General features: G+C 47.1%; 1 protein-coding gene across 1 annotated transcript in view; it reads right to left on the bottom strand.

Annotated features, from left to right (window-relative positions):
- adamtsl3 (ADAMTS-like 3) overlaps positions 1-25,857 on the bottom strand; it is a 605,457-nt gene that overhangs the window by 321,537 nt on the left and 258,063 nt on the right. Inside the window, exon 4 of the mRNA XM_078241545.1 lies at positions 22,298-22,425. Coding sequence (XP_078097671.1) covers positions 22,298-22,425 — 128 coding nt within the window. The remainder of the gene's footprint in view (positions 1-22,297; positions 22,426-25,857) is intronic.

Below are 25,857 nucleotides of genomic sequence, written 5' to 3'. Positions count from 1 at the left end.
TGAGCGTTCCTGTCACTTATAGTTACATGTCTAAGGAATAGGTTCCACTTCAATGCTTCACTGTCTTGTAAAACAACCCCAAAAGGTAACTAAATGAAACTTGCTACACGAATATCCCAAAAAAGAACAAATTCCAAACGTTCAGTGGATTCAAATGAAGCACCTTTGCCAGGTGGATATGAATCATCACAGGATCCCTACGGTGTAGAAGAAGGCCATTCAACCCATTGTGTCTGTACCAACTTGCTGAAAGATCCCCCTTTCCCCATATACTTAGCATGGTTAATCCATCTAACCTACACATCTTTGGTCTGTGGGAGGAAAGCGCAGCACCCGGAGGAAACCCATGCAGACACAGGGAGAAGCACTGTCACCCAGGGCTGGAATTGAACCTGGCTCCCTGGTGCTGTGAGACAGCAGTGGTAACCATTGTGCCAGCATGCCCATGAAACTCATAACAGTGTCTTAGTTTTGTAGATTGATCTGAAGAATATGAACTCGAATGAAGCAAAGTCTTCACACAACACAAAGGATGGGGTTTTCCAGCCCTTTCCGCTGGCAAGATTTTCCGGTCCTGCCGAGGTCGATCCCCTGTGGTGGGTTCCCCATTGGCAGCGGGGCTGACAAGCCATCCAAATGGCCATTGACTGGAAGATTGTGCCGGCGGCCAATGGCTCGCTGCCTTTGCTGTGGAAAAAGCACTGGAAGATCCCAGCCAAGTGTCACTACAACACAAAGTGTCACCGCAGCACAAAGGGCCTGATTTTATCATTTTCATCCTAAGTGTTGAATCTGGGCTTAATTCAGATCCGACATAGAAATCTGTTTTCAAGCGCCCCCATACGCACTCAGCCTGAAAAAAAATCACAGGTCCCATTCGCGCTGTGGGCAGGGTTTTGCGCAGCCGAAACGATCGGAGCTCTGAACTGCGCATGCGGCAGTTGGAAACAAATTTGAAAAAGCGCGCCCATGTCAGATTGCTCCCAGGCCACAGGAAATGGAGAAAGCGGCCCGGGAGCGATGGTGCACACACACATCACTGCTCCCCTTATCCACCACCCCCCCCCGCCCCACTGCTACCCAGATCGATCACGACCCCTGCCCCTTCCCTCCCCCACCGATCACCCACAGAGTGGCAGCAGACCCCCCTGTCCCCCTCTACCAGAGATCCATTTGACCCTCCCTCACCAGTGAGCGATTGGGCCTCTCCCTCCCACACCAGAGATACATCTAACCCGCCTTCCCCTTCCTCCCCACCAGACAACGACCAGCCCTCCCCCCCCCCCGACCACCAGATAACGAACAGCCCTCCTCCCCCCCACCACCCCCCAGACAACGATCGCCCCCTCCCCCTCCACCACCAGACAACGATCGGGCCTCCCTCCCCACCAGAGATACATCTGACCCGCCTCCTCCTCCTCCCTCGCCCCCCGCCCCCCCCATCTCCCTCGCCCCCCGCCCCCCCACCTGCAACCAGACAACGATCTGGCCTCACTCCCCTTCCCCCCCACCCCCCCAAACCGGAGAATGATCTGACCCGCCTCCTTCATCCCCCCCCCACCACCGATCTGAGTCAGAGAGCCGTTGGAAGCACTGAACGCGCTCTTCAGCAGCTGGAGCGTCCGATTCAGACTTTTATTCAGCAGGTTTATTTCGGCGCGGTTCCGGATCGGCGAACGTAGTGGTAAAGGGGGAAATGATGATAAAGTTGGGCGGGCAGTTCATTAATTCAATTGAAATGCATGCAAATGCATTTAAGTCGCCGTAGCACCCGTTTCGGGCGCGAATCGGATCACCGCCATTCCCGGGTTTCGGTAAAATAGGGCACAAAGTGTCACCGCAGCACAAGCTGCAAATCAGTTTACTGACTTTCTGAGGGACAGAAAAATAGTCAAAATATGTTCTATTTTAGTTCATTTTTGTCAGTTTTTCTTTGCTCTTTTGTCATCAATAAATGTCTGCTCACTGTCATATATTGCCCCACAGCTAATAAAGTGAGCGAGTTTATAATGTGGACTTCTCCAAATCTGCTGTCACCACTGCTCTACAAACAAGCAGCAAATTCTCAGTAAATGTAAGAAAGTTCAAATAGCATAGTCCCGGGACCTGGATTAGAATCTACTGCTGTTAAATAATCAATGTATAACTAATTTCCCAAGAAATGTTTTGTCTGGGTCATGATGTCTATAGAAGCCAACATTCATGCGATGTTGCATCAATGGCACACCCAGCATCTATTATTCTTCCTTAATCACCTTCGAGCTGGTGGTAACACCAACATCACATAGCTTGCTAGACCATTTTAAAAGGCAGTTAAGAGTTTTGTCACATACAGGCGTCACTGGAAAAGGATGTCAGATTTCCTTCCTTAAAGGGCATTAGTGAGCCACATGGGCTTTGACACCAATCTGGTGGTTTCATGGTCACCATTAGTTCACATAGCTTCTTAATTCCAGATTTATTAATTAACCAAAATTAAAGTTTCCCAACTGCCCTGTTGGGATTTGAACTCTTGTCTCCAGATCGCTAGCCCAGTAACACAACCACAATGCTATCGTACACATTTCTGGATTTTTAAGTCACAGTTTACGCAATCGTTCAGTCAACAATTCAAATTGGAAGCTTAAGGAAAGGCTGGAATGTTACGGCCATTCACGCTGGCGGGACTTTCCCATCCCGCTGCCGTGAACAGAGATTTGGCTGGGTGCCAAATTCTCCGACCTCGCTGCAGCAGGAGCGTGGCGTGAATGGCTGGTAAGATCACATCCGAAGTAAATATTGATTGACTATATTCTGTTTCTTCATCTTTACTGTAAGCAATTATGATAGGACACCAAATACCCTCCTGTACCTGGCCTTTATTCCTGTGTAAGCCTATAGTGTCAGCAGGTTTCTTGGCCTTGGGGACCGAGACAAACCATGTTCACACCTAAAGACCACATTTGCACTTTCGAACAGGTGCAACTGGATGATGATTACACCCTTGTGATCTCACTTCTCCTTCGTCCACTTCCTACCCCAAAGAAACACATAAATTTTAGTCTTCCCACTGTCATTTTGGATTCAGGTCAGCCAACTGAACAAAAAATGAGATTCAATATCACACCAGCCACTTCATTGGTGGGAGTGGGTGACAATAGGAAGTAGAAAATCAATTAGTAATGCCTGGGAGTTAGCTTGCGAGGGATAGTGGAATCCATGACCAAATAATCATGCAAGAACTCTCAATTAGAGTGGGGCTGATGGCTCCATAGGCCTTTTTCCACTCCTGATTTAATATTTATTTCTTAGTGTCACAAGTAGGCTTACATTAACATTGCAATGAAGTTGCTGTGAAAATCCCCTAGTCGCCACACTCCGGCGCCTGTTCAGGAACACTGAGGGAGAATTTGGCAGGGCCAATGCACCGAACCAGCACGTCTTTCCGACCGAGAGGGGAAGCCAGAGCACCCAGAGGAAACCCATGCAGACATGGGGAGAATGAGCAGACTCCACAGAGACAGTGACCCAAGCCGGGAATCGAACCCGTATCCCTAGCGCTAAGAGGCAGCAGCGCTAAGAGGCAACAGCGCTAACCACTGTGCCACCATGTGGGGCTAATAGGTCCATAGGCCTTTTTGCACTCCTAGTTTAATATTCTTCTCTACCCAAAGGGCAACTGGTGAGTTTAACTGGTGTGTTGTGACATTTGGAAGACTCGATGGGCCAAGTGGCCTAATTCTGCTCCAATGTCTTATGGTATTATGGTCTATGGAAGCAAATTTGCTCCATTTAAGTGCTGAGCCTAATGAAATACATAACTGGGATTATAAACTTAAATGCTATGTTTGGATCAAAGATATTATACGATGGGAATAATGAAACATGCAAATGGTTCAGGCATGTGTTTATCTGAGCTTACATTAACTAAAAGCCAAAGTTCACAACTTCTCTGATCCACGGGTTACTTTCTTACTTTGCAAGTCCAAATATGTTAAAAACCATCATCTGCTTCGACTAGATTGACTTCTTCCTCTCTCGTATCTTTATATCACATTCATTTCCATCAGAACTCCGGGGTTAACAACATTTACAAATCTTTCTGTTTATACAATGGAAAAATGTTGTACATGCACAATCTGCACATTCCAGTCTGTGAAACTGAAGACTGGAAGAGATAAGTGCTGAAATTAAAGCTTGCCATTTAGAATATTTAGTTCCACAATGGCGCTGAGTTCACGAGTTGATTGCGCTATTTGGCAAGTCAAGCAGTACAAATATCTTGCTCACTGTGTTTATTGCAAGCAAAATATTAAATTCCAAAACTGACTGTAACATATACAGTTCCACGGATTTGGTCACTGGTGATTCTTCATCACTGGCCGACTGGCTATGCTCCTGTGATATACAACTTAAGAGACTGTTAAAAGTACATTTGTTTCATCTTCTCTTTGAAGCAAGCCACATTGGAAATAAGGGACAAAGAAATGAAGACTTTTGTTTGTATTAAGGGCGGGATTTTCCATTCCCCCAACACCAGGACTGGAACTTCCCACCCGAGATCAACGGGTCTTTCGCTTTTCCATCATGTTCACTGTCCCACCTGCGGCGATTCACAGTGGGCAGAACCAGGGGATTTAGATCTTTCACAGGGTTGGGACATCCTTTATAGCAAATTAATTGTAGTCATTGTTGTAATGCTGGGAAACACAGCAAACAATGTGTGCCCACCAAGGTTGCAAACACAGCAATGTTTTCATGACAGAACATAGAACATAGAAAAACTACAGCACAAACAGGCCCTTCGGCCCACAAGTTGCGCCGGTCATGTCCCTACCTACCTAGGCCTATATATAGGCTTACCTGTAACCCTCAATCCTATTAAGTCCCATGTACTCATCCAGAAGTCTCTTAAAAGACCCTATCGAGTTTGCCTCCACCACCATTGACGGCAGCCGATTCCACTCACCCATCACCCTCTGAGTGAAAAACTTACCCCTGACATCTCCTCTGTACCCACTCCCCAGCACCTTAAACCTGTGTCCTCTCGTAGCAGCCATTTCAGCCCTGGGAAAAAGCCTTTGATAATCCACCCGATCTATACCTCTCAACATCTTGTACACCTCTATCAGGTCAGAACCATAGAACCATAGAAAATTACAGCTCAGAAACAGGCCTTTTGGCCCTTCTTGTCTGTGCCGAACCATTTTATGCCTAGTCCCACTGACCTGCACTTGGACCATATCCCTCCACACCCCTCTCATCCATGAACCCGTCCAAGTCTTTCTTAAATGTTAAAAGTGACCCCGCATTTACCACTTTATCCGGCAGCTCATTCCACACTCCCACCACTCTCTGCGTGAAGAAGCCCCCCCTAATATTCCCTTTAAACTTTTCTCCTTTCACCCTTAACCCATGCCCTCTGGTTTTTTTCCTCCCCTAGCCTCAGCGGAAAAAGCCTGCTTGCATTCACTCTATCTATACCCATCAAAATCTTATACACCTCTATCAAATCTCCCCTCAATCTTCTACGCTCCAGGGAATAAAGTCCCAACCTATTCAATCTCTCTCTGTAACTCAGCTTCTCAAGTCCCGGCAACATCCTTGTGAACCTTCTCTGCACTCTTTCAATCTTATTTACATCCTTCCTGTAACTAGGTGACCAAAACTGTACACAATACTCCAAATTCGGCCTCACCAATGCCTTATATAAGACCATAAGACATAGGAGCGGAAGTAAGGCCATTCGGCCCATCGAGTCCACTCCACCATTCAATCATGGTTGATTTCAACTCCATTTACCCGCTCTCTCCCCATAGCCCTTAATTCCTCGAGAAATCAAGAATTTATCAATTTCTGTCTTGAAGACGCTCAACGTCTCGGCCTCCACAGCCCTCTGTGGCAATGAATTCCACAGACCTACCACTCTCTGGCTGAAGAAATTTCTCCTCATCTCTGTTCTAAAGTGACTCCCTTTTATTCTAAGGCTGTGCCCCCGCGTCCTAGTCTCCCCTGCTAATGGAAACAACTTCCCTATGTCCATCCTATCTAAGCCGTTCATTATCTTGTAAGTCTCTATCAGATCTCCCCTCAACCTCCTAAATTCCAATGAATATAATCCCACGATCCTCAGACGTTCATCGTATGTCAGGCCTACCATTCCTGGGATCATCCGTGTGAATCTCCGCTGGACCCGCTCCAGTGCCAGTATGTCCTTCCTGAGGTGTGGGGCCCAAAATTGCTCACAGTACTCCAAATGGGGCCTAACCAGTGCTTTATAAAGCCTCAGAAGTACATCCCTGCTTTTGTATTCCAAGCCTCTTGAGATAAATGACAACATTACATTTGCTTTCTTAATTACGGACTCAACCTGCAAGTTTACCTTTAGAGAATCCTGGACTAGGACTCCCAAGTCCCTTTGCACTTTAGCATTATGAATTTTGTCACCGTTTAGAAAATAGTCCATGCCTCTATTCTTTTTTCCAAAGTGCACGACCTCGCACTTGCCCACGTTGAATTTCATCAGCCACTTCTTGGACCACTCTCCTAAACTGTCTAAATCTTTCTGCAGCCTCCCCACCTCCTCAATACTACCTGCCCCTCCACCTATCTTTGTATCATCGGCAAACTTGGCCAGAATGCCCCCAGTCCCGTCATCTAGATCGTTAATATATAAAGAGAACAGCTGTGGCCCCAACACTGAACCCTGCGGGACACCACTTGTCACCGGTTGCCATTCTGAGAAAGAACCTTTTATCCCAACTCTCTGCCTTCTGTCTGACAGCCAATCGTCAATCCATGTTAGTACCTTACCATAACACTCCAACTTTTATACTCGATACTCCGATTTATAAAGGCCAATGTACCAAAGGCACTCTTTACGACCCTATCCACCTGTGACGTCACTTTTAGGGAATTCTGTACCTGTATTCCCAGATCCCTCTGTTCAACTGCCCTCTTCAGAGTCCTACCATTTACCCTGTACGTTCTTCTTTGGTTTGTCCTTCCAAAGTGCAATATCTCACACTTGTCTGCGTTAAATTCCATTTGCCATTTTTCAGCCCATTTTTCTAGTTGGTCCAAATCCCTCTGCAATCTTTGGAAACCTTCTTCACTGTCCACTACACCTCCAATCTTTGTATCATCAGCAAACTTGCTGATCCAATTTACCACATTATCATCCAGATCATTGATATAGATGACAAACAACAATGGACCCAACACCGATCCCTGCGGCACACCACTAGTCACAGGCCTCCACTCAGAGAAGCAATCCTCCACAACCACTCTCTGGCTTCTTCCATTGAGCCAGTGTCTTATCCAATTTACTACCTCCCCACGTATACCTAGCGACTGAACCTTCCTAACTAACGTCCCATGAGGGACCTTGTCAAAGGCCTTGCTGAAATCCAGGTAGACAACATCCACCACCTTCCCTTCATCCACTTTCCTGGTAACCTCCTCGAAAAACTCTAATAGATTGCTCAAACATGACCTACCACGCACAAAGCCATGTTGACTCTCCCTAATAAGTCCCTGTCTATCCAAATATTTGTAGATCCTATCCCTTATCACACCTTCCAATAACTTGCCCACCACCGACGTCAAACTTACTGGCCGATAATTTCCCGGATTTCTTTTGGAACCTTTTTTAAACAACGGAACAACATGAGCCATCCTCCAATCATCCGGCACCTCCCCCGTGAATACTGACATTTTAAATATGTCTGCCAGGGCCCCTGCAAGTTCAACACTAGCTTCCCTCAAGGTCCGTGGGAATACCCTGTCCGGTCCTGGGGATTTATCCACTCTGATTTGCCTCAAGACAGCGAGCACCTCCTCCCCTTTAATCTGTAAAGGTTCCATGGCCTCCCTACCAGTTTGCCCTATTTCCGTAGACTCCATGCCCATTTCCTCAGTAAATACGGATGCAAAAAAAACATTTAGTATCTCCCCCAGCTCTTTTGGTTCCATACACAGTGTACCACTCTGGTCTTCAAGAGGACCAATTTTATCCCTCACTATCCTTTTGCTCCTAACATACCTATAGAAGCTCTTTGGATTTTCCTTCACTCTGTCTGCCAAAGCAACCTCATGTCTTCTTTTAGCCCTCCTGATTTCCCTCTTAAGTAGCTTCTTGCACTTTTTATACTCCTCGAGCATCTGATGTGTTCCTTGCTGCCTGTACATTTCATACAACTCTCTCTTCCTCTTAATCAGTGTTACAATCTCCCTCGAGAACCAAGGTTCCTTATTCCTATTTACTTTGCCTTTAATCCTGACAGGAACATACAAACTCTGCACTCTCAAAATTTCTCCTTTGAAGGCCTCCCACTTTCCATTTACATCCTTACCAGAGAACAGCCTGTGCCAATCCACACTTCCCAGATCCCTTCTCATTTCATCAAATTTGGCCTTTTTCCAGTTCAGAACTTCAACCCGAGGACCAGATCTATCCTTATCCACGATCAGATTGAAACTAATGGCATTATGATCACTGGATCCAAAGTGTTCCCTCACACTCACATCCATCACCTGCCCTAACTCATTCCCCAATAGGAGATCTGATGCGCGACAATAAGCACGTGGAACCAAGGCTTCGGTATTGAAGGCTTTAATAGAGTAACAATGGAACTACTAACACGAATACACCAGTTCAGACTGAAGGGGTCCTGCCGGAGCAGGGGGTCTTATACCTCGCCACCGGAGGCGGGACCCCACTGGAATGTGCCATGATAACTCTTATAACAGGTAAACACCCTAACCCAACAACATTGTACAACCCCCACAGTAACAACACCCTAGCCCAACAGTAACATAGTAACAACCCCCAGTGGTGAACCAACGATGGTTCACCACATTCACCCCTCCTTTAAGAACAAAAGGTGGCGGGGTGCAAGAAAAACAGGTCATATAAACAGACAAATCACAGGATTCACAAGTCCAGACGGTCTGGAGGACCGCACCGACGCTGCGATCTCCTCAACACCGGTTGCGAAACCGGAGCAGGTGCTTGTGGTGGCGCTCTTTCCAAAGCAACGTCTGGCTGTCCCCTCAAGGACTCCCGGGCCGGCCGGCCCTGGTGAGGCGATGGTGCAGGGGATCCTGGAACGTTTGGTGGTGGTGGTGGTGGTGATGATGGTGGCGCCGATCTCCGAGTCTCAGGCAAGCTGTACATGGGAGTAAAAGTGTTATGCACTGGTCCCGGTGCTGACCGCGCCACTTCTGGGGAAGCAATGAGGAGTAGTGGATTCGTGACTGGGGGAATAGGAGCGACAGGAGTTGCTACGTCCCCTGCGGGCGCCAGGTCTCTAATGGAGACAGTGTCCTCTCGCCCGTCAGGATATGCCACATAGGCATACTGAGGGTTGGCGTGGAGGAGTTGGACCGGTTCGACCAAGGGGTCGGACTTGCGAGCCCTCACATGTCGCCGCAGAAGGACGGGTCCTGGGTACGTCAACCAGGCTGGCAATGAGGTCCCCGAGGACGACTTCCGAGGGAATGAGAACATCCTCTCGTGGGGAGTAGCATTGGTTGCCGTACACAGGAGGGAGCGGATAGAATGGAGCGCATTTGGAAGGACCTCCTGCCAACGGGAGACTGGAAGGCCCCTGGATTTCAGTGCCAGTAGGACAGCCTTCCAGACTGTAGCATTCTCCCTTTCCACCTGTCCGTTACCCCTAGGGTTGTAGCTCGTGGTTCTACTAGAGGCAATCCCGAATGAGAGCAGGAATTGCCTCAAGTCGTTGCTCATGAACGACGAGCCCCTGTCGCTATGAATGTAGCAGGGGTACCCGAACAGGGTAAAAAGTTCACTGAAAGCCTTGATGACGGTGGCAGTCGACGTGTCCGCACAGGGGAAAACAAACGGAAACCGGGAATACTCGTCTATTATGTTGAGGAAATAGACATTCCGGTCCGTTGAGGGAAGGGGGCCCTTAAAATCCACACTCAGCCTCTCAAAAGGGCGAGTGGCCTTGACCAATTGTGCCCGGTCTGGTCGATAAAAGTGTGGTTTGCATTCTGCGCAAATCCGACAGCTTCTAGTCACTGACCTGACATCCTCCACCGAGTAAGGCAGGTTGCGGTCTTTGACGAAGTGGTAGAGTCTGGTGACTCCAGGATGACACAGATCATTGTGGAGAGCCTTCAAGCGGTCCTCCTGCATGATGGCGCATGTTCCGCGCGAGAGGGCATCCGAGGGCTCATTGAGCTTCCCTGGACGATACATAATATCGTAATTATAGGTGGAGAGCTCAATTCTCCACCGCAAGATCTTATCGTTCTTGATCTTGCCCCTCTGCGTGTTGCTGAACATAAACGCCACGGATCGTTGATCCGTGATCAGGGTGAACCGCTTCCCTGCCAGGTAATGGCGCCAGTGTCTGACTGCCTCCACAATGGCCTGAGCCTCCTTCTCCACCGCTGAGTGCCGAATTTCTGGGCCTTGAAGGGTGCGGGAAAAGAACGCGACGGGCCTGCCTGCCTGGTTTAGTGTGGCGGCTAGGGCGAAATCAGATGCATCACTCTCCACCTGGAAAGGAATGGATTCATCCACCGCGTGCATCGTGGCTTTCGAGATGTCGCTCTTCAAAGCCTTGAAGGCCAATTGGGCCTCCGGCGTAAGTGGGAAGGTCGTGGACTTAATGAGCGGACGAGCTTTGTCCGCGTAGTTGGGGACCCACTGTGCATAATACGAAAAGAACCCGAGGCATCTCCTCAGTGCTTTCGTGCTAGCGGGCAAGGGAAGTTCAGTGAGTGGGCGCATACGGTCTGGATCAGGGCCAATGACCCCGTTTTCCACCACGTATCCGAGGATGGCTAACCTACGCGTACGGAATACGCACTTCTCCCTGTTATAGGTCAGATTCAGGCGAGATGCAGTGCGCAGAAAGTGTTGGAGATTCGTGTCGTGGTCCTGCTGGTCGTGGCCGCAGATGGTGACGTTATCCAGGTACGGGAAGGTAGCCCGCAACCCGTTCTGGTCCACCATTCGGTCCATAGCACGCTGGAAGACCGAGACCCCATTGGTGACACCAAATGGAACCCTGAGGTATTGGTATAGACGACCATCCGCCTCAAAAGCCGTATATTGTCGGTCCTCTGGGCGGATGGGGAGTTGATGGTAGGCGGACTTAAGGTCTATGGTAGAAAACACTCGGTACTGCGCAATCTGATTGACCATATCAGAAATGCGCGGGAGAGGATACGCATCCAGCTGCGGAGAACGATTAATGGTCTGACTATAGTCGATGACCATCCGAGGTTTGTTCCCGCTTTTGACTACCACGACCTGCGCTCTCCACGGACTAGCACTGGCCTGTATGATCCCTTCCTTGAGGAGCCGCTGAACCTCAGATCTAATAAAGATCCGGTCCTCAGCGCTGTAACGCCTACTTTTAGTAGCGATGGGCTTGCAGCCAGGTACCAGATTTTTAAAAAGGGATGGTGTAGTGATTTTCAGGGTGGATAGATTGCATGCGGGGCCCTTTGGGCAATTTGGAGGCTGCGGCTGATTCCCTACTGCCAGTGAAGGGAGTGGCCCACCGTACTGTAGGATCACACTCTTCATGTGGACCATAAAGTTTAGTCCGAGGAGAATTGGCGCGCAAAGGTGAGGTAACACAAGGAGCCTGTATTGCTCGTAAATTGTGCGCTGTACCTCAAGAGTTACCATACATCGTCCTTGGATCGGTACAGACCGGGACCGTGATGCCATGGAAATTGTCTGCTTGGCAGGGAGAACCCGGAGTCCACACCTTTTAGCAGTTTCAGGGTGTATGAAACTTTCGGTGCTTCCACTGTCAAACAGACAATTCACAGTTCTACCACTAACCTTTATATCCATCATAGAATGTTCAAGTCTGTAGTGCCTGGTCTGATCCAGGGAGATCGACGCCACCGTTGGCCCCTGGGCGTCACTGCATGCTGCCGATGTGGATGCTGAGGACCCCTGCTGGTCGCTCCTAGTCGTCGTGGACCATGATGGCCGCCCCCATGAATCGCACGTGGGCGAGGGCGCCAAGCGCAGCGACTCCTGGTGGTCTTCCTCCTCCTCTGTCAGCCACGATGGCGCCGTCCTGGGATCGCACGTGGTCGGACCTCGTGGGTACTGCGACGCCGAAGGAGATTGTCTCCGTTCTGGAGGGTTACAAGCTGCACTGCCGTTTTTAGGTTTGGACCTGCAGACTTTGCCGTAGTGGCCTTTTTTACCGCACTGGCTGCAGATTGCCGTTCTTGCCAGACACTGTTGCCGTGGATGCTTGGCCCCACCACAAAAATAGCATCGCTGGCCACCTGGAGCTGCCGCCGTCGTCGAATCGATCTGGGAGCGCGGGTTAGCGGGGCGAGGAGGGAGCTGAGCTTGCTCCAACCACGTTGACTGCACGTGGTCCTCGGGGTACAGCGCCAAGCTCTTCGACGCCGCTTCCAGCATCACGGCCATCTCCATTGCTTGGGTCAAGTCGAGTTTCCCCTTTTCCAGCAATTTAAGCCTGATGTACGAGGACCCTACCCCTGCTACGAACGCGTCTCGGGCGAGGTCGTACATATACTGTTCGGCTGATACGTCCTTACAATCGCAACCCCTGGCAAGCTGCAGGAGCTCATTGGCATAGTCCTCCATGGTTTCGCCCGACTGCCGACGTCGTGTAGCGAGGAGGTAACGAGCATGTATCTCGTTGGGTGGCTTCGTGTATCTTTTTTTTAGGAGCTCGACGGCACCTGGGTAAGTGGGAGCTGCACGAATGGCTAGGTAAATCGTGTCACTTACCCTTGCGTGGAGGACCTGGAGTTTATCACTGTCTGTAGTGATAGCTACCGAGGCTGCCAGGTAGTCCTCAAAACACTTCCACCAATGGTCGAATGTGTTAGCTGCACCGACCGCACGTGGGTCCAGTGTCAGACGATCCGGTTTTAGAATCTGTTCCATACTCTCTGTTTTTTTTCTCTTGTTGTACAGCTGTGAGTTTTCTGTTACTCTATTAAATTGATGCGCGACAATAAGCACGTGGAACCAAGGCTTCGGTATTGAAGGCTTTAATAGAGTAACAATGGAACTACTAACACGAATACACCAGTTCAGACTGAAGGGGTCCTGCCGGAGCAGGGGGTCTTATACCTCGCCACCGGAGGCGGGACCCCACTGGAATGTGCCATGATAACTCTTATAACAGGTAAACACCCTAACCCAACAACATTGTACAACCCCCACAGTAACAACACCCTAGCCCAACAGTAACATAGTAACAATCCCCAGTGGTGAACCAACGATGGTTCACCACAAGATCCAATATCGCATCCTCTCTAGTTGGCACCTCTATATACTGATGTAGAAAATTCTCCTGAACACATTTTACAAACTCTACCCCGTCTAAACAGGGTGTTACGGAACCGACGAGGGAACGAGCTATTTTGGATCTGGTATTGTGTAACGAGGTAGGTAGAATTAAGGATCTTATTGTGAAGGACCCTCTTGGGTCTAGTGACCACAATATGGTCGAATTTCTGATTCAGATGGAAGAGGAGAAAGTTTGGTCCCAAACCAGTGTCCTCTGTTTGAACAGAGGGAAATATGATAGGATGAGGGATGAATTGGCTAAGGTAGATTGGGAGAGCAGGCTGGCAGGTAGGATAGCTGAGGAACAGTGGAGGATTTTTAAGGAGATCCTTTTCAGTTCTCAGCAAAAATGTATTCCAGCAAAAAACAAGGATTGTAAGAAAAGGGAGAACCAGCCGTGGATAACAAAGGAAATAAAGGAGAGTATTAAAATAAAAACAGCTGCGTACAGAGTGGCCAAAAATAGTGGAGAAACAAGTGATTGGGAAAAATTTAAGAAACAACAAAGAGAGACTAAGAAAGCAATAAAGAAAGGAAGGATAGACTATGAAGCTAGGCTAGCAATTAATATAAAAAATGATAGTAAAAGTTTTTATAAATATATAAAAAGGAATAGAGTGGCTGGAGTGAATGTTGGACCCTTGGAGGACGAGAGGGGGGAGTTAATAGTGGGAAATGAGGATATGGCTGAGTCTTTCAATAAGTTTTTTGTGTCGGTCTTCACGGTGGAGGACACAAATAGTTTGCCAAATATTAACGATAGAGGGTTGGCAGCAGGAGAAATACTTAATACAATTAATGTTACCAGAGAGGCAGTGCTGGGTAGACTAATGGGACTGAAGGTGGACAAGTCCCCGGGTCCGGATGGAATGCATCCCAGGGTATTGAAAGAAATGTCAGATGTAATAGTGGATGCGTTTGTGATTATTTATCAAAACTCGTTGCATTCTGGGGTAGTGCCGGTTGATTGGAAAACGGCTAATGTTACGCCGCTGTTTAAAAAAGGAAGGAGACAAAAGGCGGGTAACTATAGGCCGGTCAGCTTAACGTCTGTAGTAGGGAAAATGCTGGAATCCATTATTAAAGAGGAGATAGCAGGGCATCTGGATAGAAATGGTTCGATCAATCAGACGCAGCATGGATTCATGAGGGGAAAGTCGTGCTTGACGAACATGTTGGATTTTTATGAAGATGTGACTAGGGCGGTTGATGGAGGAGAACCGGTGGATGCGGTGTTTTTGGATTTCCAAAAGGCGTTTGATAAGGTGCCCCATAAAAGGCTGCTGAAGAAGATTAGGGCACACGGAGTTGGGGGTAGTGTGTTAAAGTGGATTGGGGACTGGCTATCCGACAGGAAGCAAAGAGTCGGAATAAATGGGTGTTTTTCCGGTTGGAGGAAGGTAACTAGTGGCGTGCCGCAGGGATCGGTACTCGGGCCGCAACTGTTTACCATTTATATAGATGATCTGGAGGAGGGGACGGAGTGTAGGGTAACGAAGTTTGCAGACGACACAAAGATAAGTGGAAAAGTGAATCGTGTGGAGGACGGAGAAGATCTGCAGAGAGATTTGGACAGGCTGAGTGAGTGGGCGAGGATATGGCAAATGGAGTATAACGTTGATAAATGCGAGGTTATACACTTTGGAGGAAATAATAACAAATGGGATTACTATCTCAATGGAAACAAATTAAAACATGCTACCGTGCAAAGGGACCTGGGGGTCCTTGTGCATGAGACGCAAAAGCCCAGTCTGCAGGTACAACAGGTGATCAAGAGGGCAAATGGGATGTTGGCCTATATCGCGAGGGGGATAGAATATAAAAGCAGGGATGTCTTGATGCACCTGTACAGGGCATTGGTGAGGCCGCAGCTGGAATACTGTGTGCAGTATTGGTCCCCTTATATGAGGAAGGATATATTGGCATTGGAGGGAGTGCAGAGAAGGTTCACCAGGTTGATACCGGAGATGAGGGGTTTGGATTATGAGGAAAGGCTGAGGAGATTGGGTTTGTACTCGTTGGAGTTTAGAAGGATGAGGGGGGATCTTATGGAGACTTATAAGATAATGCGGGGGGTGGATAGGGTGGAGGCGGAGAGATTCTTTCCACTTAGTAAGGAAGTTAAAACTAGAGGACACAGCCTCAAAATAAAGGGGGGTCGGTTTAAGACAGAGTTGAGGAGGAACTTCTTCTCCCAGAGGGTGGTGAATCTCTGGAATTCTCTGCCCACTGAGGTGGTGGAGGCTACCTCGCTGAATATGTTTAAAGCGCGGATGGATGGATTCCTGATCGGTAAGGGAATTAAGGGTTATGGGGATCAGGCGGGTAAGTGGTACTGATCCACGTCAGATCAGCCATGATCTTATTGAATGGCGGGGCAGGCTCGAGGGGCTAGATGGCCTACTCCTGCTCCTATTTCTTATGTTCTTATGTTCTTATAAACCTTTAACAGTATGCGAGTCCCAATCTATATGTGGAAAATTAAAATCCCCTACTATCACAACTTTGTGTTTCTTGCAGTTGTCAGCTATCTCTCCGCTGATTTGCTCCTCCAATTCTCGCTGACTATTGGGTGGTCTATAATACAAGCCCATTAACGTGGTCATACCTTTCCTGTTTCTCAGCTCCACCCATAGGGCCTCTGTAGACAAGCTCCCTAATCTATCCTGCCTGAGTACCGCTGTAACATTTTCCCTGACCAACAATGCCACCCCCCCACCTTTTATCCCTCTGCCTCTATCCCGCCTGAAACATTGGAACCCTGGAACATTGAGCTGCCAGTCCTGCCCCTCCTGTAGCCAAGTTTCACTAATGGCTATAATGTCATATTTCCACGTGTCTATCCACGCCTTCAGCTCATCTGTCTTCCCCACAATACTCCTGGCATTGAAATAGACACACCTCAAAAAATTATTTCCACCACACTCTACCCTTCCATTTGTGATTTTGCTTGAACTAACCTGTCTTTTTACCCCTGCTCCACTATCTGCTCTGGCACTCTAGTTCCCACCCCCCTGCAAATCTAGTTTAAACGCTCCCCAATAACACTAGCAAATCTCCCTGCAAGTATATTGGTCCCCTTGTAGTTTAGGTGTAACCCGTCTCTCTTGTACAGGTCCCACCTGCCCCAGAAGAGTTCCCAATGATCCAAGAATTGGAAACCCTGCCCCCTGCACCAGTTCCTCAGCCACGTGTTTATCCGCCCAAGCATCCTACTCCTGCCCTCACTGGCATGTGGCTCAGGTAGCAATCCTGAGATTACTACCCTCGGGGTCCTGCTTTTTAACTTCCCTCCAAGCTCTTTGTACTCACTCTTTAGGACCTCCTCACTCTTCCTTCCCACGTCATTGGTACCGACATGTACCACGACATCTGGCTGATCACCTTCCCTCTTTAGAACGCTGTGCACGCGATCAGAGACATCGCTGACCTTGGCACCTGGGAGGCAACAAACCATGCGGGAGTCTCTGTCCCGACCACAGAACCTCCGGTCCGTACCTCTGACCATCGAGTCCCCTATCACTACTGCTCTCCTCTTCTTCATCCCACCCTTTTGCGCTGTAGAACCAGACTCAGTATCAGAGTTCCGGCTGTCGCAGCTTGTCCCAGGTAAAGCATCTCCCACAACAGTATCCAATTCAGTATACCTGTCATCCTGTCAGCTCTCATCCTTCGTCTCTCCAAGCAGAGACTGTTTTAGTAATGCTGATTAAGTGATAAATATGAGGCAGCACTCTGGGGGGAATCTGCCTTGCTAATCTTTGCAATAAAGCTATTGGAACATTCACTTCAGGGGATGATCGGGACTAAGTAGCAGGAGATGGGAGATCCTCACCTGTTGAGATCTGATAATTATAAAAGAGCCCTGTGAACAGCACCTAACTCGGAAGTAGTAATTCTTGTTTGTTATTTTTTTTAAAGAGTGCTCAGTTGACGTTTTCTAGAAATAATCTTAGCCTATTTTCTCCAGTATGCAAGTCCCACCTTTCAGCATGGGTGAGACTTGCTGAAGACAAATGCCACAATCAAAATTTGATGAACAGGGGGATATGGTGACATCGTGGTGATGCAACTGGAAACATGCATTGGGATCTTTGAGTCCCGCCAAAGTCAATGGCCATTTGCGTTGCTCGCAAGCCGTACCACCGGGGAACTAACCATTGGGGGGCGGGTGAGGAAGAGTGTCTCACCTTTGGTAGGACTGGAAGATCCTGCCAGTAGGCAGGGCTGGAAAATTCCAGCCGTGGATTCACATCCCTCTATGGCAGCTGGTGAGAATTGAATTCAAATAATTAATCATTTGAATGAATTCTTCTGGAACTGAAAGCCCGTCTCAGTAATGGTGGCCGTGAAATGATCATTGAAAGAAAATCCCCCCCCCTCCCCCCCCTCCCCCCTCCCCCCTCCCCATGTCCTTCAGAGAAAGAAATCTGCCATCCTTACCTAGTCTGACCCACAGCAATGCGGTTGATGCTTAAAATGCTATTTTAAACCATTCCTTCTCGAGAGCTTTTAGGGATGGCCAATAAATATTGGCTTTGACCACAATGTCCACATCCCATGAAAGAATAATAAAAAAGATCCATTCTCTGCTCTACACAGAATCCCTACAGTGCAGAAAGCGGCCATTTGGCCCATTGAGTCTGCGCCAACAACAATCCCAACCAGATTCTATCCCCATAACCCCACGTGTTTACCCTGTTGGTCCCCCTGACACTAAGGTGCAATTTAGCATGGTCAATTCACCTAACCTGCACATCGCTGGACAGTGGGAGGAAACCGGAGCACCCGGAGGAAACCCACGCAGACACGGGGAGAATGTGCAGACTGCACACATACAGTGGCCCGAGACCGGAATTGAACCCGGGTTCCTGGAGCTGTGAGGCAGCAGTGCTAACCACTGTGTCACCATGCTGCCCTATACAGTCTGACAGATCGGCAAGCAGGCAAAAGTAATCCCGGTGTCACGATTGAGCAATGAATGAGCTGAAGGGTTCAATGCAGGTCAGTTGCTGCTAAATTCTGAGCAGCGGCCAGGTGACTGTCAGACTGGAGTTCTTTAATTCTCCTTTTGAGGGTTAGGTGACAGCTGGTGTGAGAGAGGATGTGGCTGGGATAATCTGACAATTGACAGTGCATGAATCAGAATGTAAAGCAGAGAAAATTGGAACACCAGCGCCAGAAATGTACTTTTTACACTCTGATTTTATCTTTTTTTTTGTTCTATTGCCGTTGAAACAAGGGATTGCTTCTCACATGGGTGGAACCCAAGGAGCCCCAGCAATGTGCTCAGATTTTGGCTTTTCTTTCCTTGGCTGATGATTAAACATCCTGATTTGCAGTCTGGTGTAACCAATCATTCTTTTCCCCTCTGAGCAAACCACAGAGTCGTCTCGGTTCACGAGCCTATCTAAACAAATAAACGAGAAACATTTGCACAGCTAAAGCTGTAGCATGGACTTCATGAAGCTTTAAACTTTTACACGGAACAATATCTCCCAGGCCCTGATCTATCGACTGATTCTCTTCGGTATGACCTCCATAACCAAAGCGATCGTATCATCATGCATTATTTTGCAGGTAGCGTGTACTGGGTAACAAAGCAGGCTGTAGCAAACACTCCAGTGAGACAGTGAAAGAGCCTCTTTTGAACATCAACACAGTTACAAAAAAGGGCGGCACGGTGGCACAGCGGTTAACACTGCTGCCTCACAGGGACCCGGGTTCGATTCCGGCCTTGGGTGACTGTCTATATGGAGTTTGCACATTCCCCTCATATCTGCGTGGGTTTCTTCTGGGTGCTCCGGTTTCCTCCCACAGTCCAAAGATGTGTGGGTTAGGTTGATTGGCCGTACTAAATTGCACCTGAGTGTCAAGGGCATAAACAGGGTTATGGGGATAGGGCCTGGGTGGGATTGTGGTCAGTACAGACTCGATGGGCCAAATGGCCTCCTTCTGTACTGTAGGGATTCTATGATTCTATTCTATAATTTATGAAAAAAGAATGCTCCTGGACTCGCTGCCAGGAGATGCCTGTCCGCCTTCAACTTTCTGGGAAGCAAAATTGAATGAAACCTTCTGTGCAAAGACACACTCACCGGAATTCTACGACCCCGTCCGCAATGGGAATCGAAGCGGGCGAGGGGCAGACAACGGAAATGTCCGTTGACCTCGGGTGGGATTTTCCGGTGTTGGGTCAAGCGAGGTCGTAAAATCTTGCCAATGGACCTCGTCATTGCCCAAGGAGGTTAGTAGGCATGCTGAAGAAATGCTCAGAGACTGAGATATGGCAGGAGAAGCCACAGGAGGACATTGCTGAATCTCAATGCAACGCTGCATTTGGTAGATCTATGCTCTCCTGTGAAGGTGACAACTCATTTACCAGAAACCAGGCGGCCCAACCAGACACTGCAGCTGAATACTGGAATTAATTATTGAGCTCTCTCAGGATCCCAGAGCAAGGCTGGCGCATAGAAGATCACAGCGCAGAAAGAGGCCATTCAGCCCATTGCCAGTTTTTTCAAAGAGCTTTCCATCCAGCCCCATACCGCTGAGAATTTTTTATTCAACGAGTAAATCCAATTCCCTTTTGAAAATTGCTGCTGAATCTCCTTCCAGGACCTATTGAGGCAATGATATATCATGACCACCCAAATGCTGACTGGCTCCTTTGGAAGGTCAGCATTGTGATAGCGTACTTATTCCTTCCGCACAGAAACATTTGAAGATTTCAGGTTACAAGCAAGACGAATTATATAACTTACTTGCACAGAGTAAAGCCTTGTAGGGTCAGTGGGGTTTGGGGAGAAGAATATCAACAGCACTACATATTCTGCAGAGTGTGTGAATAAATTGTTGCAAAGCATTTGATGCTTCTTGACTGTTTCTTTCTGAACAGCTGGAAGGAGAAAGCAGCACAGTAAAGAATAGGCATTGTTATCCGTTGAGAATCATCTTTTTGGGTTCAGGGTATTCCTTGAAGCTCATGCACCCAATTAAGTGTCTTTCCAATGAGTGCCTAGGCTGTCATAGAGTGCAGAAGGAGGCCATTCGGCCCATCGAGTCCGTACCGACTACAATCCCACCCAGGCCCTATTCTCGTAACCCTCATTTACACTGCTAATCCCGGTCAATTTAGCATGGCCAATCAACCTACCCACACATCTTTGGACTGTGGGAGGAAACCAGAGCACCCAGAGGAAACTCACACAGACATGGGGGAACGTGCAAACTTCACACAGACAGTGACCCGAGGCTGGAATTGAACCTGCGTCCCTGGTGCTGTGAGGCAGCAGTGCTAACCACTGTGCCACCGTGCCGCCTTCTTGAGTTCTTGTCAGCCTTCTTGAGTTCAAAATTTTCTTCGGGCTGAAATAATTGGCCTTTTTGTCCTCCATACCTTCTAAAGTTAAGCCTTCCTTGTATTAAGCAGCTTTTCTGCACTGACTAGATGCTAATAAACCCGGAGATGCACCATAAGTCTGCCCCCAATCCACTGAGTGCTGCTCCAGGTGCAGATGAAATGCTTCATCACGATCTCGGTAACAGCATGGGGCTCATTATATTTGACTCTGCTTCCATCCATGCTGCTGCAATGTGTCTTCAACCAAATGAAAAACCAATCACTTTGGTCTCTGAGAAAACGTTCTTTGACAATTGCTTTGCGCTCAAATAATCAGATAGTCGCCTTAAAATGAAAGCATTGTGACCGCCGCTCAGGAAACAGGCATTGGCCTAAATGGCATAACGTTGGTCGTCACATAACAACCGCAATATAATCCCTTTCTATTCTTCCGGACACTGCTTTCTACAGCATTAATGTTTGCCCACTGTTGACATGCCTGGACCACTTGCCAGCTCCCAGAGTCAGACCAGTTTAAAGATGTTGAGTAGATGCACAAACTCTCGTTGGTACAACTGGAGCACCAGCTTTACCTTGGGAGGATGAGCATTTTCCCATAATGCCTTGCCATACAGGGCAATGCAGTCAATAAGGTGTTACATCTGCTCATTCTCGGAAATATTAATACGTCCCTATTTTAAGAAAAGCAAAATGGTCTTCAGACTGGTCAACATCCTTGCTTCAATAAACACGCCACCAAATAAACCTGTTGGACTTTAACCTGGTGTTGTTAGACTTCTTACTCAATAAACACCGCCAGAGGAACAGGTCACCCCGCAATCGTTATTTATGGAACCGTGCTTTGCACCAAATGGCTGTTTGTCTAATCATAGAATCCCTACAGCACAGAAGGAGGTCATTCAGCCCATCAGGTCTGCACTGACAACAGTCCCACCCAGGCCCCATCCCCAAAACCCCACATATTTACCCTGCTAATCTCCCTGACACTAAGGGGCAATTTTTTAGCATGGTCAATCAACCTAACCTGCACATTTTTTTTTGGACTGTGGGAGGAAACTGGAGAACCCGGAAGAAACCCACGGTGAGGATGTGCAAACTCCACACAGAGAGTCACCTAAGGCCAAAATTGAACCCGGGTCCCTGGCACTGTGGGGCAGTAGTGCTAACCACTGTGCCACCGTACCACCCAGGGCCACTGCCCAGGAAACAGGTGTTGTTCTCAATGGCATGATGTTGGTTGTCACTTAACAACTGCAATGTGTTTCAATATAACCCGTTTCTGTTCTTCTGGACACTGCGTTCTACACCATTAACGTTTGCCCACTGCTGATAGATAGGTTCTTGATTAATAAGGGGATCAGGGGTTATGAGTAGAAGGCAGGAGAATGGGGATGAGAAAAATATCAGCCATGATTGAATGGCGGAGCAGACTCGATGGGCCGAGTGGCCTAATTCTGCTCCTTTGTCTTATGGACATGCCTGGGCCACTTGCAACCTCTGAACATTGCTGAGATTTAGCAATGTCTTCCTGTGTTTTCAAAGTAAATCAAGTAATTTGTGAGGTACATGGTAAGGTGGAGCAGGAATGATTTGTAATTTAAGAATTTGGTTCTTACCTGCCATTTAAGCATCGTCGCAGGGAGTAGGAGGCTCCTCCACCACACGTTCTTGAACAGTCGCTCCAAGATCCCCACGCATCCCAGCCAGAATCTTTATCCTCATCTGAACGGGTGATTCTTGATGTCTATAGGATCAAGAGAGCGAAGTAACAGAGTAAGTTCACAATTGAATCATATACTAAACTGATCTTTCTCTTCACCCCATCAGTAACTGCAACACTATATTCTGCACCTTCTCCTTTCCTTCCTATGTACTTTATGAATGGTATGCTTTGTCTGTATCGCTTGGAAGAAACAATACTTCTCACTGTATCCCAATACATGTCATAATAATAAATCAATTCAAGTTACAATTGCCCTCAGTAAAAGAGGGGAAATCCTTCCAGTTAGGTGCGAGGTATCTACGATGTGGTCTGAACATAACGCCATTCATTTTGCATTTTGATTTGAAGGGTCGAGTCTTCGCTCATGACTTGGCTCGTGATCAACATGGTTTGAAAAGTTGCCATTCTTTGCTCCACACTCACAGCGAGCCAGGTAACGCTCTGTGGGCGAGCGCTCAAACATTCCCTTATATGTAAGTGCAATAAATTTTCCACTTAAAAAAAAATACTTCTCAGCGAGGAATAACCTGATCCATTTCATATGGTCTTACTCAGAATCGCTGAATTCCAGAAGAAAAATTCACAAATATCTATCCTCGTGGCCCACATCATTCACTGGTGACGTTTCTGAGCTCACCATGTCCAAACTGTCATGTTGCACAAATCATTTTTCATTCTTATTTGAACTTATCGATAGAAATCTTCGACTATATATACTTCCAGTGACATATACTGGGAGCTTTAATCTTTAAAAATGTGCTTATCGATATGAACCATTTCAGCTGGAAACCTATTCCATATATTTCACCTCTCCCCTTTAATCTCAAGGCTCATTGGAGGCGTGTTAATTTCATACCAAATCTATGAATGATACAATGTAACGGCATTCCAATCCAGCTTATGCATTTCATCATTTTCACAATGCAATTTGATTTATTATTGTCACATGTATTGGGATATGGTGAAAAGTATTGCTTCTTTTACACTGTACAGCCAAAGCATACCTTTTTTGGAGTATACAGGGGAGAAGGAAAGGGGAAGGTGCAGAATATAGTGTTACAGTTACAGATAGGGTGTGGAGAAAGATCAGCTTAATGTCCCAATATTATGTACAAGTGCACTTATTTATTTAGCATGCACATTGTCACAGAATCAAACAATAGCCTTATCAGTGCCTAGATGTGAGTTCTTAAGCCTGCTGAAAGCGAACATGTGCATTATGAATGTGTTAAGAACTGACTGCAATGTGCTCCAAGTATTTTAATAAATGGACACTTTAAAATATGGGACCAAGCTCAAATGTTATTAAATAGAGAACAACATTTGGGTTAGAAACACGTTTCCAAGTGCTTGAAGTGACTGTTGGAAGGATAGTCTGGGTAGTTTGTACGCATCAACATCACTATTTTAATTTACACTGATGGATGATGCCCAGGTCAAGTATCCAAAACCCTCGAGGCCAATTGCGTTTCAGCATTCGGATATTTTCAGTTTTCGGATGTGCTATGCATACCGCGAATAGTCTTTCTGACATGGTGGAATTAAATCACTAAATAACCACAAAATTAACAAGGTAAAGCAAACAATTAGATTTCCCGAGCTAAAGGTCAGGTCCAAGCGGCAAGGTTCACACATCGGCTTGGGTCACTGACTGCCCATGCTAAAGGTCGAGTCCGGTTGGCCAGGTTCGTGCCTGCTTGGGTCACTGACTTTGTGCACTAAGGGTCAGGTGCGGACAGCACAGTTCATGTTGGCTCAGGTAACAAGACTTCCCACACAGAAAACCTTCAGTCTTGGGATGTGTTCGGCTTTTAGGTGCACAGAAAAACAGTAAGAACTATTTAGTTGTCCATATCATCCAGTCTACACTGTTGGACATTTTCCTTCAACTCACTGATTCAGTACACAATTACACACTTGACTATTACTCCCACCTCCTGTATTTCTTCAAAGGCAGCAAGTATGTTATATACCAGCTTTACCCTAAATGTCAGGGCCTTCAACAAAATATTGCCTTTTATATTTGGCACTTTGCTAATCATTTCTGAAAATACATCTACTGCTGCAGAGAATCAGCCCAGGATCCTCTCATAATGCCAAGTACTGCAGTGGGTTTCATCAGCAGAAATCAAGCAACACTGTTCTCTTGATTTCTGACCAGTGTTCAGGATTTTAACACAGCACTCTGGCTTCTAAACTGGTACCTATTCAATGCATACTGGGCCGGATGTTGTAGTAGAAATAAGATTATTTACATGGAAATCTGACAGTGAACTCTTGACGATCCTACACGCAAAGATAGACATGAAAAACTGTAAGTTGTTGTCCTAGATGTCATGTTCTTTCAAAAGCTTCCCAAAATGGTCCTGTACTATCCAGTTCCCTGTTGAAATGCATTGAACGGTGTGAAGTTGCTGTGTTTACCTCATGGATATGGAATAAATTTGTCAGAAAAAGTTAAGCTTCGTCCATTCCAGTATTTTTTTAAAAAGTTGTGATAAATCCTAAATACTCCTAACCAACCTCTATGACACTGAAAATGAGCTTTTAGAAGTGTGGACACATAGAAGTGTCACTCCTTCAGATTTTAATTGTTGTTGGAGTTTTTATAAACTAATTTTTGTAACTTTTTCTTTGTCTCTTTTATCTCTGCCTCTTAATCCAATCTTCATTCTCTACTCTATACTTTCATTTCTATGCTTGATCTGACATTGAATTCAATATTCTAACTGATAGTTCCTGGTGCAGAGTCTGCACTAATCATGAACAATTCTTCAGTCTAATTAGTTAAGGAAAGACACTGCCCTCACGGCTTTCAGATGCCCTGTAGAGAGTGCTAAGCTTCTTGTATGAGCTGGTTGACAGTAACAATGGTAAGACAATGTGTGTGGTGTTAAATAGCGAGGAGGATAGCCTTAGATTACAGGAGTGGTTGATCAGTGGCAAATGGAATTCAATCTGGATAAGTGTGAGGTGATGCACTTGGGCAGGAGAAACAAGACGAGGGAATACATGATGAACGGCAGGACTCCAGCAAGCATCGAGGATCAGGTAGGCCTTGATGTGCATATACACCTGTCCCTTAAGGTAGAGATGATGACGAAGGAGCAGTGCTCCGAAAGCTAGTGGCTTTTGCTACCAAATAAACCTGTTGGACTTTAACCTGGTGTTATGAGACTTCTTACTGGCCTTAAGGTAGAGGACAGGTGGTTGAAGTGGTTAAGAAGGCATAGGGAATACTTCCCTTTATTAGCCAAGGCATAGAGTTCATGAGCAGCGAACTGTATAAAATATTGGTTAGGCCACAGCTAGAGTATTGTGTGCCGTTCTGGAATCCACATTATAGGAGGGATGTGATAGCACTGGAAAGAGTGCAGAGGAGTACATGAGGTTATGGGGATAGGGCCTGGGTGGGATTGTCAGTGCGAGACTCAATGGGCCGAATGGCCTCCT

Source organism: Mustelus asterias, chromosome 24, assembly GCF_964213995.1.
Source record: "Mustelus asterias chromosome 24, sMusAst1.hap1.1, whole genome shotgun sequence".
Classification (NCBI taxonomy): Eukaryota; Metazoa; Chordata; class Chondrichthyes; order Carcharhiniformes; family Triakidae; genus Mustelus; species Mustelus asterias.
The sequence above is the reverse complement of the archived record's forward strand: the minus strand, read 5'-3'. Positions and strand labels throughout refer to the sequence as shown.